General features: G+C 50.7%; 3 protein-coding genes across 6 annotated transcripts; 2 read left to right on the top strand and 1 right to left on the bottom strand.

Annotated features, from left to right (window-relative positions):
• Positions 1-1,172: 1,172 nt before the first annotated feature.
• Positions 1,173-4,748, top strand: afmid (arylformamidase). Its single transcript, XM_029167325.2, has 11 exons — positions 1,173-1,297; positions 1,640-1,730; positions 2,190-2,294; positions 2,396-2,444; positions 2,527-2,612; positions 2,706-2,778; positions 2,860-2,957; positions 3,046-3,124; positions 3,431-3,566; positions 3,775-3,879; positions 4,090-4,748. The coding sequence occupies exons 1-11, from the start codon at positions 1,268-1,270 to the stop codon at positions 4,117-4,119; spliced, it is 882 nt and encodes a 293-aa protein (XP_029023158.1). The 5' UTR covers positions 1,173-1,267; the 3' UTR covers positions 4,120-4,748.
• A 123-nt stretch (positions 4,749-4,871) lies between these two features.
• On the top strand, positions 4,872-9,481 carry cant1b (calcium activated nucleotidase 1b). 2 transcript variants are annotated; one of them, XM_029167017.2, is made up of 5 exons: positions 4,872-5,329; positions 7,300-7,854; positions 7,953-8,093; positions 8,242-8,445; positions 8,518-9,481. In XM_029167017.2, exons 2-5 carry the CDS (start codon positions 7,353-7,355, stop codon positions 8,886-8,888), a joined length of 1,218 nt encoding a protein of 405 aa, XP_029022850.1. In that variant the 5' UTR covers positions 4,872-5,329; positions 7,300-7,352; the 3' UTR covers positions 8,889-9,481. The 2 variants fall into 2 exon arrangements, with proteins under 2 accessions (XP_029022850.1, XP_029022767.1); XM_029166934.2 differs by having other exon boundaries at positions 5,283-5,630.
• Positions 9,258-13,691, bottom strand: ogal (O-GlcNAcase like). 3 transcript variants are annotated; one of them, XM_029166691.3, is made up of 17 exons: positions 13,384-13,687; positions 13,236-13,287; positions 12,873-12,970; positions 12,600-12,730; positions 12,155-12,326; positions 11,972-12,070; positions 11,751-11,890; positions 11,527-11,671; positions 11,339-11,437; positions 11,027-11,271; positions 10,804-10,978; positions 10,592-10,677; positions 10,419-10,511; positions 10,252-10,340; positions 10,057-10,177; positions 9,853-9,970; positions 9,258-9,708 (listed from the first exon to the last, which is right to left on the bottom strand). In XM_029166691.3, exons 1-17 carry the CDS (start codon positions 13,451-13,453, stop codon positions 9,572-9,574), a joined length of 2,070 nt encoding a protein of 689 aa, XP_029022524.1. In that variant the 5' UTR covers positions 13,454-13,687; the 3' UTR covers positions 9,258-9,571. The 3 variants fall into 3 exon arrangements, with proteins under 3 accessions (XP_029022524.1, XP_029022376.1, XP_029022293.1); XM_029166543.3 differs by having other exon boundaries at positions 10,063-10,177; positions 10,804-11,271; positions 13,384-13,691; XM_029166460.3 differs by having other exon boundaries at positions 10,804-11,271; positions 13,384-13,688.
• Between the last annotated feature and the right edge of the window lie 348 nt (positions 13,692-14,039).

The raw sequence follows: 14,039 nt of genomic DNA, 5'->3' as shown, positions 1-14,039 counted from the left end.
TTTTGAAAGGATTCCGGGGAAGCGTCTGATTAATGGCGAATTTGATGTAAAAAGCTTAATAACTTGAAAAATAAAAGAATATATGATATGAAATGAAAGATATGAAACAGTTGTATGTAAGCCCACTTAAAAAGGAAGCATGCTGGAAGCATTCACTGTGATAATAATAATAATAATAAAAATAATAAGGAACTGAAAACTAACTGTACTAACTTAGGTTAGTACAGCAAAACTTAGGTTTTAAAACTTAGGTTCCTGGTGAAACCACTGAAAACCTCTTCCGCGGATTAGTGGCAACTGGCCAAAAAAAACATTAACAGCTCCTCCAGTTCTGGACGTGTCACTTTATATGAGCACAGCTGTATACATCTGTCGGAGCTGGGAGATACAGACGTTAATGTGGATAAACATGTTGAAGCATGGCCCTGCGATAGACTGGCAACTGGAAGGAATAGGCTCCAGCGCCCCCACGTGTATGGAGCATAAACTGACACCAGGTCAGAACACAGTCAGCGTCAGAATGAGTCATATCGATGTCAATACAAGAAGAACGGCCCAAACTCGTTTGTCAGAATAGAGAGTAAGTTCTGCCTGTTTGCTGTGGACGCACCAAATGTTAAGGCAAATATTCTACAACCTCCAGAGTAATAGGTTAAAACCACACACACACCATAGAGCCTAATTTGGAAGATGACCCATGAATGATTCCATAATATAAGGCCAAAAGAGCCTAAAGGAAATCCAGTCCACATAATTATGGTTCTAAACTCAATATATTATTATTAGGAAATCACATTGAATGTCTTTTTGTTAAAGTGTGATTAAGAGGCCGCGGTGGCGCCTCATAATCACAACAGCAGGACGGGACACGGCTTCAGTGTGCGCTTCCTTCACAGGGAAGAGCCACTACTTTTCATTAACACTCCAAAGGTCGGCTGCGCTGAAACCAGTGTGACTGACACATGATAGCACCGATCACATGCTGCGGCAGCGAACAAAGACAAGCGGGTGATCAAGAGAAATCAACATCTTTCTCTTTCACATATCGCACGACGCGTGTTCAGGCTCTGATCTCCCGTGGAAGCGGTGCGTTGTCGGTGTTGTTTTGATATAAAAGAGCAAACGATAGCACATTGTGAGTGTTTGGGCTCCGCTCGCTCTGTTGTCATCAGGCCTCAGGGATCAGTCCGAAGTCCACTGTCTGACCGCGGGCTGGACTCCACTGTCTGCGGGGCTTTCAGCGAATTGAATCACTTAAGGGGTCGTAATGAAGCACTGGAGTGAAATGAGAAGAGATGTAAGCTCGAATTTGATCGTTTCTTTTTTTCTAGTGAACATATTACAGTAGCACTATTAGTTACAGTAGCTTCCTAGCTACACCTGATGCTACGTGTTTAATTAAGTCTTATTGTATTAATGAATCTGTACTTCAATCGTTTATCGTGACGTGTCTGTGTTTTACCATAACTACGTGCGGTTGCTCCCACTTTGACGCCCATTAGAACACACACTATTGTAACTACAGTACCCGACCATAGTAATGGGCCCGCACCGGCACTAGAGGGCGCTGTTTGCCTGTAAACGCCCCTTCTGCGGCTTTCATGGCGGCCAGGCTCACGGCAGTGTCTCGGTGTGACAGGAGCTAGAGCGGCAGTATTCACCCAGCCGGTGGTCGCACAGGATGTCTGCAGACGACGTGATCAAGGCCCATGTGGCGGCTTTGAAGGAAGGTCGGTCCTGTTTTGAAGCTTCATGTTTATTCCGGTCGGGTGCGGACGGGCGGCGCACGAGCTGCCGGGTTGAAACGCGACGATCAGAGACGCTTAGATCAAATTTAGGCTGCAGGGCGAAGTCACGCTGAATGTAGAGTGTGTTTTCAAAACATTGACTAGCTTTTAAGGAGTTTTGTTTTAAATTGCTAGAACAACTTCATTAGTTGAAGGATGCAACAGTAATGTTTACAAGAAAACTGTAACTAATTACAAACCTGTAGGAAACGCAGGCCCCACGAGCCTAAATTTAGAACATGGGATGTTTACTGGGAGCATGGTGTGCCTGAATTTGTAGGATTAAGACAATGAATTAGAAATAAATAAATGAATAAAAGGCGATAAGGAGAAAAGGATGAATGTTGTATTCTCATACACCTACAACATTTGGTTCATGTTTGGTTCCTGTGTGCCCTTCAGGTACCACGCGAGCTCGTGATCTGGCTCAGACCTTACTGGACGTGCCCTATGGGGAGGGAGACGGAGAGAAGCTCGACGTCTACATACCCAGGACCAACATTTTGGGTACAGACGCCACTGCCATCACTCCCAACGCCGCTGTGAAGCCTCAGGTGGGCAGACGCTGGCGTGAAGTGACGGTTAACACGTCCATCTGTGTGTTTCAGACGTCCCCCTTGTTATTTACTTCCATGGAGGCTACTGGCAGTTTCTCAGGTATAGTGTGATCGTCTTAGGAGCTCCTGAATGGTACGACAGCTGTTGCTCACGGTTTTCATCCTGGTGCTTTGTCACTCAGCAAGGAGGAGTCTGGATTCATGGCTCTTCCCCTTCTTGATAAAGGCGTGGTGGTGGTTGCCGTTGGTTACGACATTGCTCCCAAAGGTAGCGTCTCCTCATTTTCTGTTGTTTCTGATGGAGAGAGAGCATTTATGTGGGGCGTTGACGTCACCTCTGTGCTCTTTCATGTGATTTCAGGTAACATGGACCTGATGGTGTCTCAGGTTCGCAGGAGCGTTGTGTCCGTCGTAGAGCAGTACTCTCACATCAGGTACCGTGCCCGTCGCCCTCTTACTGTTGCGCGCTCATCATGAGGCCCTTTTTGAGTGTCGTGACCTCTTCTCCATCTCAGCGGTCTCTACCTGTGCGGCCACTCTGCCGGCGCCCATCTGGCTGCGATGGTCCTCTCCACCGACTGGTCCCAGTACAGCGTCACCCCTCAGATCAAAGGTGAGCCCAGTTCACGGGTCCGTGTTCACAGCCAAGAGGCGAAGACGTGTCACAGCTGATCTAACGCTGTCTCGTAATCGCTCCCCAGGTGCTTTTCTCGTCAGCGGCATTTACGACCTCCTGCCCATCCTTTCCACCTACGTCAACGAGCCTTTGAAGATGACGGAGTATGTAGAGGGTGTACCTGTGGTCAGGCATGATCACATGCCTGTGTAGACATGATAACGCGTGTCATCACTCCATTCTTCACCTTAGCTACTGATCTTAGCAGCTAACCTTGCTGTGTGCTGAGGCCTTGTTAGGGATGAAGGTGTGGCACAGGGAAGGCGTGATTTCCCCCCGCCCCCCGGCCTAGCATAGATCTCACAGCCCTAATCCTCTTTGCCAAAAGCCGCACCTATACAGTTACGTCACTCTGACTGCTACCAAGTTGTACCCGCGTGTGTCTCATTCCCTCTGTCTCCTGTCGGCAGGGAGGTCGCGGCGAGAAACAGTCCCAGCAGGCTGGTCCATCAGCTCAAACTGTCCTCGTCCGGCTGCCCCGTCGTCGTGGCTGTCGCTGAGAACGACTCGCCGGAGTTTCGCAAGCAGTCGGAAGAATATTATAAAGTCAGTGCTGCGACACCAGCTAATTAACTGTAGATAATCATCAGGTCATAAATCCTGTTTTGTTTACTGAAGAATATATTTGCTAATAAAGCCAGTGGCTTCATTGGTCGCTACTCACCACCATAAACATAGTTTTATAGTTACATGTAACTGCATATCTTCCACTTCCTGATTCGTTCCCGTTCCTCTCCTTCATGTGGATCTTTAGACTTTGGATGCATCGGGACTGAGTGTGACCTTGGAGGACGTTGCAAACACCGACCACTTCAGTATCATCGAGCAGCTGGTCCATGGGGACTATCATCTAACAAAGGTACACCAACTTTCAGCGACATTCCAAACGTCCTCCAGAAGTAATGCAGTGTTATTAAAATGCACTCTTAAGGCCTGTGCTGAAAACCAAAGAATAAGTCTTAAGCGTCATCTTCTCCTGGTGAAAGCAGACGTCTGCCGACTATTCTTAAAGCTGGTAATACAGCGTAGTTCCTGGAAACAGTGAATCATTCGTCTCTGCTCTCTGTAGCTCCTCTTGAAGATGATGGGGAAGAGCTGAGGTGCCGGCGTTTGAGCCGTCATCGAACCTCGTACCTCGGTATCAACATCCAACTCTGACCAGAGTCGCTGGGAAACTACACTAACACCATATTTCTGGACTGTGCTGCGGTGGATGAATGGACTGTATAATCTGATCTGATCCACAGTAATGTGTCACTGATTGTGTTGACAATCTAGTTTACAGTTTATTTATCTTCAATTTTAGTTACTGGTGTCATAAAATAGGCCTCACATGTCATGTAAACACTGTTTGCCTGTAACTGAGCCACATTGAGCTTTATGGTTGGACTATTGTGTTTGCTGGTGTTTTGTCTGACAGTCAGTCTGTCTGGTTTGTTTTTTTACTTACATCCACAGTCGATAACAGGAGGTTGTGTCAGAAATACTGTCATATCATATCGAGTGTAGCTTTTTTATTGTAGCCTCCACAACACTAATATAACACATGGGGAACTGACTGCTGCTATTTGTTTCTACACACAGTTATTGTCGTCATTCTACCATCTTTAATCATTTAATATTGTTTGCACTGTTTGCAGTTATAAATAATATAACAATATTTTATTATTAATGTCTGTAAAATATTTTGGGCAATCATTACAATAAATATTTATATTTTAGAATGGATGTGTTGACAATGCGGTCCCTATGTGTATGAGACAGCGTTTGATAGTCTTGATCTATGAGTGCGTAGATGCATTTATTTGTTATTTAGTCAAAGTCTTGAATTGATTATGTAATGATGCGTCGCCGTGGGTTACGTCCAGCAGGACAAACCTCCATCCTCCGTTTGCACCGAATGCTTGTTCCACACAAAGTAACATTTATAGTTTCGTTGAACGATGTTTCGTTGTCAATACTAAACCCCCAGCTTAACCCACAGGAACACGTGGTGACAGTTTGTTTGGTTCATATCCCACAAAATGTCCCTTTTAATAGAAATGATCTGGAGATTTATCCAAATTGCAACTAAGGTAATGACGAACGGAACATTAGGACGACCGGTCCTTTAGCTTCCAGAAAACGGGGTTTCAGCCTTCGGGTTCGAGCAGTTTAGGAAGTTGAGCGTGGCACGAAGGGAGGAGGAGCTAATGGGTCCGAACCTGCCAGTCGCGGCCACGCGTCCTGTCCGAGGAAGGGGCCGGGCTCCAGGTGAGCCCCCGCTCACACGACGACGGGACCAGGCGTCGGCTCCGTCCAAGCGTCAGGTTTGTCGCCGATGCTAACGTTGACGCTAACAGGCTGCGGTCGCTATGACGTCAGCTAGCAACGCGGCTAGCGGCGGCGCAGTAGCTACTCATTGAACCGGCGTTTTCACAACTTGTGACGTCACTGTTACGAGAAAGCGGCGAGGTGGCGACTGTGGTCCGCGGACACGGTCCAACTTCGGGGGGTTCAGCGTTTCACTGTTTCGGGTGGAACCTCTCCGTTTTCGTGGCACGGAGCCTCCGCGGCTGAAGTTGCTCTGTTGGATCAACTCAGGGCGGCGAGTTCGGAGGAACACTTCAGGTACGTAGCTACTGAATGATCCACCGTCCTCCTTCATGACGATGTGAAGTTAGTGGCGAGCGCTCAGCTGTTTGTGGGATCCTTTGAATGGAGACTCGCTGTTTGGAGCGTTAGCTACAGTGTTCACAGTGTAAATCAAACCTCTGACACATAACTGTATTTAGTAGTTTAGTTTAATAAAGCCATCAATATGTTTGAGCTAGTTAAAATGAAGTCACATCACATCCAAACAGACGTGTAGGAGCTGCTGCTGCCCAGGTTTTGATGTGGATGTCTTAAAATGTTCCATAAAACATGAATGATAGTGTAAAACTGCTCTCTAATCAGTAGTGACTGATGGGGACTTAGTCATTCTTCTTAAAGCGGATCGGGTTTCATGCTCAGCATGTTCTTCCCCATTGACCTTATTATTATGTGCTCAATGAACCCCAGAAACCTGAGTGTGGGAATGAAAATGTGGAGACGAGCTGTGGGGTTGAGTTCTTCGTGTGCGACAGGAGCTGGAGAGGCACGAAGTCCCACATGCGTGCAATGCAGAAGAACAGCGTGTTCAGTGTGTTCAGTGAGCAGATAAAGCAAGGGTGAATAATCCGATTCTTCACAGAGCACTGGTCCGGGCTGTGGACGGGGACAAAAGAGGAACGCGCTTCGTGTGTGTTGTCACACTGTGATGATGAGTCTGTGCAGTGATTCAAGCTCCATCACCACCATCTATTGTGTGTGACTTAGCATTACTGCCAGCTTCTGCTTTTTAGGCTGAATGTCCAATATTCAAGTGGAGGAAATAATCCGGTCAGCGAAATACTACACAAGAGCATAAAATTTCTAACTAAACTAAAGCAATGTCGACGTTAAGCTCGTAATTCAATTGGAAAATGATACGATTGATTGTTGGAATGGTCAGAGGTTCCCCAGACGTTACTGAGCAGGAGGTTCATCAGCAAGCCAGCGCGTGTGGTGGAGCTCAGCCCATGCCAGCAGCGAAACCTGGTTACCCTACCTGTTGGTTGCCCTTGACAACAGAGGAGCTGGAGGTCACCTTCCACACTTGTCTTCCTGAACACAAGTGCCCGTCTCATATTTCAGCAGGAAGGGTGTCAGCGGACTGAAACCAAACACAACTCACCCCTTCAATGTTCACATGTTGTGATCTGTGTACATTCATCACATTACTTAAAAATGAACTCTGAGATGTCACTGAATGAACACGGAACTGTCCGAAGCACCTGATGACCTGTACTCTAACACATCTCACCAGTTGATGGCGTTAGTAGATGATGGGCTGAGGCCTAATATTACCACCACAGGCTGGTGCATCTTCTGGTTTAAACCAGGGCCCGTCAGGAATGCTGACATTTATTGGCCTCTGATTCTTGAAGCGACAGGCTCAGTTCGACCGAACGGCGAGGACAGAGTGTTGGTTCAAGTCCAGCTGCCGGCTCAGCGCTCGCATCCAACCACACAGTCCAGCCCTGTGCTGAACAAAGAACAATCGGAACAAGAGTCCATTGTGTCAGATGTGATGTCCCCCTCCCTCCACGTTCACTCTTTCATTCTTTCATTCGTAGCCTTTGTTTTCGGAAGCATTTGTTACAGCTCTATAACAAATACATGGTGTATGTTCTGCTCTTGCAGTTGTGTGACACCTTCTCTGCTTCCTTCCCACCAGGCTCTGCTCATCCTCACCCCCAGCGCGTGTCTGAGGATGAAGGCCGTGCTGCCATGACGGGGCTCGGTGCTGCCGCCCGAGGCCTCCCCGCGGCCGTGGCGTCCATGGCCCGCGCCGCCGGCTCGGACGCGCGCTTTCAGCCCAGATGGCGGGCGATCAGCGCGGTGACGCTGCTGGCCTTGGTGCTGGTGCTGTACCTGCACCGCACAGCGGGGGACGCGGAGCCCCCTGCCGGGGCTTCCCGCCGCGGCCGGGGCTCGAACCCGCACGCGCCCGGCGAGCACGCGGCCCGTTTCGGGGACGCCCGCGGACGCGCTGCGCTTTACAACGACACGTACCCGCTGACGGCGCCGGAGAAGACGCGGCGCGGCCTGCGCTACCGCATCGGCGTGATCGCAGACCTGGACACGGCGTCGCGCAGCTCCAAGGAGCAGACGTGGTTCAGCTACATGAAAAAGGGCCACGTGACCGTTTCGGACAGCGCCGACAGGCTGGAGGTGGAGTGGGACTCGGACGCGGTCACGCTGGAGAGTCATCTGGCTGAGAAAGGCCGAGGTGAAGTAGCGCCAGTCCCACGCGCTGATTCCGTCCCGAGGGAACGGTTTTAAGGTGCATAGATCCGTTTGATGTTTGATGAGCCCCATGTGCTGCAGGGATGGAGCTGTCTGAGCTGGTGGTGTTCAACGGTCACCTGTACAGTGTGGACGACCGCACCGGCGTGGTGTACAGGATCCAAGGGAACCAGGCTGTGCCCTGGGTCATATTACCCGACGGCGACGGCTCCGTTTCTAAAGGTCAGTCTGAGTGAGCTGACCAGAACCAGCAAAGGCCGGCTTCAACAAGAACTGTTTCAGTTAGTGAACATACTGTAGCAATCACGTGACTCTGTCACATGAGCCACTCAGGGTGAGAGGCTTCCATGCTCTCCTCTCTCTCCCGCAGGGTTCAAGGCCGAGTGGCTGGCCGTGAAGGACGAGCAGCTGTACGTCGGCGGCCTGGGGAAGGAGTGGACCACAACCTCCGGAGAAGTCGTCAACAACAACCCAGAGTGGGTGAAGGTCGTCGGTCGCCATGGCGACGTGAAGCACGAGAACTGGGTGGCGCACTACAACGGCCTGCGTGCGGCGGCCGGCATCCAGCCACCAGGTGCCGTCTCCCCCGCACTGATGTGATTGTGGAACGTGTCACTGGTGGCTCACTGGTCCCGCTGCTCCGCAGGCTACCTCATCCACGAGTCGGCCGCGTGGAGCGAGCGCCTGCAGCGCTGGTTCTTCCTGCCCCGCCGCGCCAGCCGCGAGCGCTACGAGGAGGCGGCGGACGAGCGGCGCGCCACCAACCTCCTGCTGTGCTGCCCGGACGACTTCAGCCACGTGAAGGTGCGCCGCGTGGGGCCCCTGGAGCCCACCCACGGCTTCTCCTCCTTCAAGTTCGTGCCCGACACCGACGACCAGGTCGTTCTGGCCCTGAAGACAGAGGAGGACGCGGGCAGAGTCGCCACCTACATCATCGCCTTTACGCTCGATGGTCGGGTGCTGATGCCTGAAACCAAAATTGGGGATGTGAAGTACGAAGGGCTGGAGTTTATTTAAACACTGACGATGCTGAAGGTGCACAAGCTCCTTAAGCGGACCTCCATGATCCAGCGGATTAGGACACAATCTACACTGTTGACCAGACTTCTTTGTACTTCATTACCATGTCACTACTGTGCAATAATACTATATGACCAAATTTATACATTTCATAATTTAATTTTGTGTGTGTGTGTTTTCATGCTATAACAATTTCACACCAGTGGAATAATGTCGACTCCTTGAGTTTATTTTGCATCCAGTCAACCTTTTGTCCGTCAGCACCAGATTCAGGCGAGTGTCCTTTCCTGCAGCCAAACTGTGCTGGTTACACACTCAGGGGAACAAGGTGAAGCAGCACAAAGAACAGGAAAGAATGCCTTTAAATTAAGTAAGGAGATTTTTATTTAACATGTTACACTGAACTTTATGATTCCATTTGAAATAATGTGACGTCATTGTCACAGTCTGCTCTGTAAACTACAGTTTTATTTTAGGCAGGTCAGACTCAGATGAAAAATATAACCTTAATCAGCTGTTTAACAGTTTAAAAAAAATCTATTTTGCATCTTTGTGAACAAAACTAATTAAAACCAAACCCCTTGTTTAAATGTCTTCTGTTTTTATTGTGCCTGGTTAAAACAAATGCTGCAGATTTATCGATTCTCCACACAAACGCATGAAACCGGAGGAGACCTCGCTCACAGGCTGGTTCCCATGGAGAGGATGTCCTGAGGTAAGTCGGCCACGTCTCTGGGTCTGAAGGAGCCTAGTTTGGAGTAAAAGTCGAGCATTCTCCGATCGCCCCGTCGCAACTCACAGAACGCTCCTGTGGAACCTGGAAGGGAAGCAGACGTGTTGTTGGTGTGTAGATGTAACTGGTGTGCGTCACTTTCTCAACAGCGCCCTCTAGTGGGAGGCGCTCAGCTCGACAGGCTTCAGCCAGGTGTGATCGCAGTTGTTGTGCCAGACATCAACCTACCACTGCTCTTAATGGAAGACAGCAGCCAGCCAATCATACGCTTGACTGGCGATGGATCCGTGACCCGGGGCAGCACTTGAACAGTGACCAGGGAGGGGAAATCCTCACTCGTCACCCTCTGGATGCAGGAAGCAAACACAAATCGTAACACGCGTTGTCCTCATCCTTCCTTCTGGAATACAGACAGATTTTGCGTGTGATCACCTGAACCTTGGCAGCCGCTGGTTTGGCGTCAGTGAGAGCCAGAGCGTAGCCGCACACCCCGGCGTCGTCCTCCATGACCAGCGCACACTGAGGGGAGGGGGAGATGTCGCCTGCTGACAGGCTGCAGCCGAGCAGGTCAGGAGAATGACAACATGAGCAGATAACTACTGAATACTTGAATCTAGACTTTCTCACCTGTCACAGATGAGAGGAGGCTGCCTCACACGGGACACTCTCTCGTCTCCTGATCTCTGCATCTCCTTGAAAATCCTCTGCACCTCCATCTTGAACAGAGAGCAACACCGGGTGAAGTCACGGCTGACTCCTAACCTGTCCGGCGCTCCTGGACCTGCTTGTCCTACCTCATCTCCCGGGAGGCAGGGCCGTACGCAGTACACGGCTGTCGTAGGAGGGCGTTTGAACAGGTCCCTGTTCCCGTGGCAGGGCAGCATCCTCTGTGAGTCCAAACGTTTAGTATATTCATGTAGACGTGAGCAGGTAGTGCTGTCACGCACGGTCTGCAGTCACAGATTACCTGAAACTCCCCAGAGAGGCCTCCTCTGAAGCCCCAGGGCTCAGGATCAGTGTTCATGAGCTGAGCAGAGGGCTCACCGTGTCCTCCTATGCAGAGAGAAAGCTATGAATAAAGCTACAAAACATTTTGGGAATCATATTTTTGTATGTTCACATTCGGAGGCCGTCCCTCATCTTCCAAATCCACGGCTCAGTTGCGGATCACAATCTCACCGAGTGTCTTGACGTAGGCCCGAGCCAGGCCGACCCCGCTCTTGATGTCACAGATGTAGTTGTAGAGGTCGTAGAGAACGCTGCGGTTGGGAGCGTTTGACAGGCGGTTGAACATCTGCACCACGGCGTCGCACATGCCGTCGAAGCGCTGCGCCCGGGAGCGCCACTCTGCAGCCTGCGGAGCGCCAGCAGGCGGTGATCGGGGGGGGGAGCGACCCCTTACCTGGTCCGGCCCCGAGGCGGCAGCCTGGCTGTGGCTCCTCAGCCAGTCCAGCTCCTGCAGCATGGTTCTGGCCGTGGGCCCGTGTTCGTACGGCAGGTAGAAGAGCTCCGACAGCAGCCTCAGGTCCTCCAGCGTCAGGGGCTCGGCGGTGTACAGGGGGTTGTCGTCCGGCCGGGGGGCGTAGGCGTCCGTCTGCATGGGCTCCTCGTCCGCCAGCCCCTTCCTGAGGCGAGGACCGCGAGGGCCTGGAGGCAGGAAGTCAAATCTCACAGCTGCTCGGCGCCTGATGCGACGCGCTGCAGCGGCGTCTACCTGCAGGCTGGTCTGTGCTCAGGAACTCCTGCAGCCAGTCGGCGAGCGCCAGGGTCAGCGCTTTGTGGGGACTGTAGCGGGGGTCCTCCTCCTCATCACCTGGACACACAGTGGGCTGCTGTCACGTCACGGCGAACTGTCGACTCCGCGCCTCAGACGCGATGTTGCTTTTGCAGCGAGGCGCTCACCCATCTCCACGTCCCTCGGCTCCGCGCCTCCTGCAGCCTTGCACCACGTGGCCAGAGTGTGGATGGCCACAAAGTTGGGGAAAAACTCGCAGTTGGGGTTTGTGAGGACGCCTCTGAGTTTGGGAATCAGCCCAGTGGGACGGTCCTAAAGGGCCAAGATAACGTAGACAACGTTCAAATCGGACCGGGCTTTTAGAAGCGTGACGTTATCTACAGCAACAGACCTTGTAAGGTCCAAGAAAAAGCCTTTGGGGGTCGTAGTCGTTGGCGTGAATGTTATCCCAGATGACCGGTGCCCTCTTCAGGACAGCAGACACCTCTTCTATGGACTCCACTGAGATTTTATGAGATACCACTTTTGGACCTAATTGTAAATGGAGGAAAAAGAAAAAACTATAATAGAAACGTGGAACAAAGAGAAAAGTTCTGCTCTGCTCTATCTTACCAGTCCACAGTATGTCGATACCAGGCAGCAGGTTCTCGCCCACAGTGTGGAGGTAAGACGACTGGGACACGTTGGGAGTGCAGAACGCGGCACAGTAATCTGCAACCAAACACAACACGACCTTTGACCCCCCTGTGCGTAACCAGACGGTGAATGCTGCTCATTGCTGCCGCTGTGTCGCACCGGTGGGGCAGAAGAGGAAGGTTTCGGGGCCTCCGAGGTGCTGGTACACCTCATTAGTGACGGCGACCTGGGCGTGAGCGAAGGAGCTGAAGGCGCGCTTATCGGCCGGACACATCTCCGTCTCGATGTCGTCGAACAATAGAGAGAAGGACCTGCAGCCGAACGCCTTCACCTGGAGGACAAGGTGGATGCAGCCTCAGTGAGAGACAGGACCAGAGAGGTTTATGTGGACGATGGAGGTAACGTCTGCACTCTATGCAGAGCAAACACACATTAGTGCTTTTATTAGAACGCTGGCCTGAACCTGTAGCAGCAGCAGCGTCTTCAGCTTCTTGACCTACTTGAAAGGTTTTAAAGCTAATTTATTTCCCACTGGAGAGCCATAAAGCTAAATACAGCGCGTCGGAATTATCTCCTCTGCTCCACCCTTCATACAAAGTCCTACCTGATCCAGTTTCCTCTTCAGGGCGGCGACCTCCTTCGGGTTGGAAAACGTAATGTCCAGACCGGGAGAGATTGCGTAGATGAACTCGACGCTGTGCTGCTTGGCCGCTGATATCAGCGCGACGAGGAGCTCTGAGGAGACAATAAAACGATTTCGGGGATTTAAAAAGCAGCTGATTAGAGGGAGAGATGATCTGCGATGATGCAAAGTCCACTGAATCGTCCATGACAAGATAACGCCGATCGTCCTCCCAGCATGCATCATCCAACCCACCGGCCTCCTCAGCAGAGTACAGGTCTCTCCAGTACATCCTGTGTTTGTAGTCGTCTTTGGGGGCATAGAGGTAGGTGTTCAGGCCCCACGTCTGCTCTCTGTGAGCCCAACAGCAGACATGCACACACAACAGGGTTTCTAACGGTGACACATATGAAATCAGGAGCTGCAATAACTGCAACGTCTGTTGAATGAGGGTCTAAATGTGATAATGATCAGATTTTTTACCTTTATGTAAACCAGCAACTCACCAAAACAATGACATTTTAGGCTTTAATATGTAAAAAAGTTTAAAAGTGATATGATAAAACGCAAATGCCATGTTATGTTTCTGCACAAAGTCACGTGTCGTTGTCAACAAACCTCTTAAACAGCTCTGTTCTTTGCTCCATGGTCCATGGCCGCCCGTAGAAACCTGCACAGAGCAAGTGAAACCACACGTCAGGAGACGCGACCGCGGTGTAACAGCTGCTCCCCAGCACGGGTTCGGTTCGGGTTCACGTCTACGCACCTTCCACCACCCCGCTGATGAAGCGCCTGGGTCCCCGTCTCTGCTGATCGGCTCGGTCCGGTTCCGACATGTTCACCTCGATGGTCCTGACTCCAACTGCTCACTACTGCTTTGACACAGCTCTGTTGTCTGTCATGACTCCGCGCAGCGGCGTTTGATTCCCACGCATGCGCAGACACACGGGCTTAAAGTGGAGCTGCTTGACAAGATGCGGCCGCGATCCTAAGTCTAGAGTTGGAAATGCTTTTCCTGATCTGTGGAGAATAGAACTCACCTCGTATCCACACGTGTTTAACTACCGGGTTGACGTCTTAAAGAGACAGTGTCATAATTAACGTGTTAATAAGGTAAACTTCATTCATCCCACAAAGGGGGGAAATCAATAGAATATTTATTATTAATATGAACAAGGAGAAAACTACTTCTAGTCCCGTCTTGTATTGAACCTCGTACCTCACAGATCTCTGGACTCTGACTTTAACCACTGACAAAGACATGACTTTATGGTCCTTGAGTCGTTTAGGGTTAGATTACAGCACCTCTTTTGTTTATTGCAATCATTAAAGCAGAAACTGTATGAATGTCCAAGAAAATGATGCAACGGGCTTGTTTTTCTTTTATGGAACTGATGTGACATTTGATAAGGCGGGTCATTG

This window comes from Betta splendens, chromosome 1, assembly GCF_900634795.4.
Source record: "Betta splendens chromosome 1, fBetSpl5.4, whole genome shotgun sequence".
In the NCBI taxonomy this organism is placed as follows: Eukaryota; Metazoa; Chordata; class Actinopteri; order Anabantiformes; family Osphronemidae; genus Betta; species Betta splendens.
This window is presented reverse-complemented; position numbering and strand designations above follow the sequence as displayed.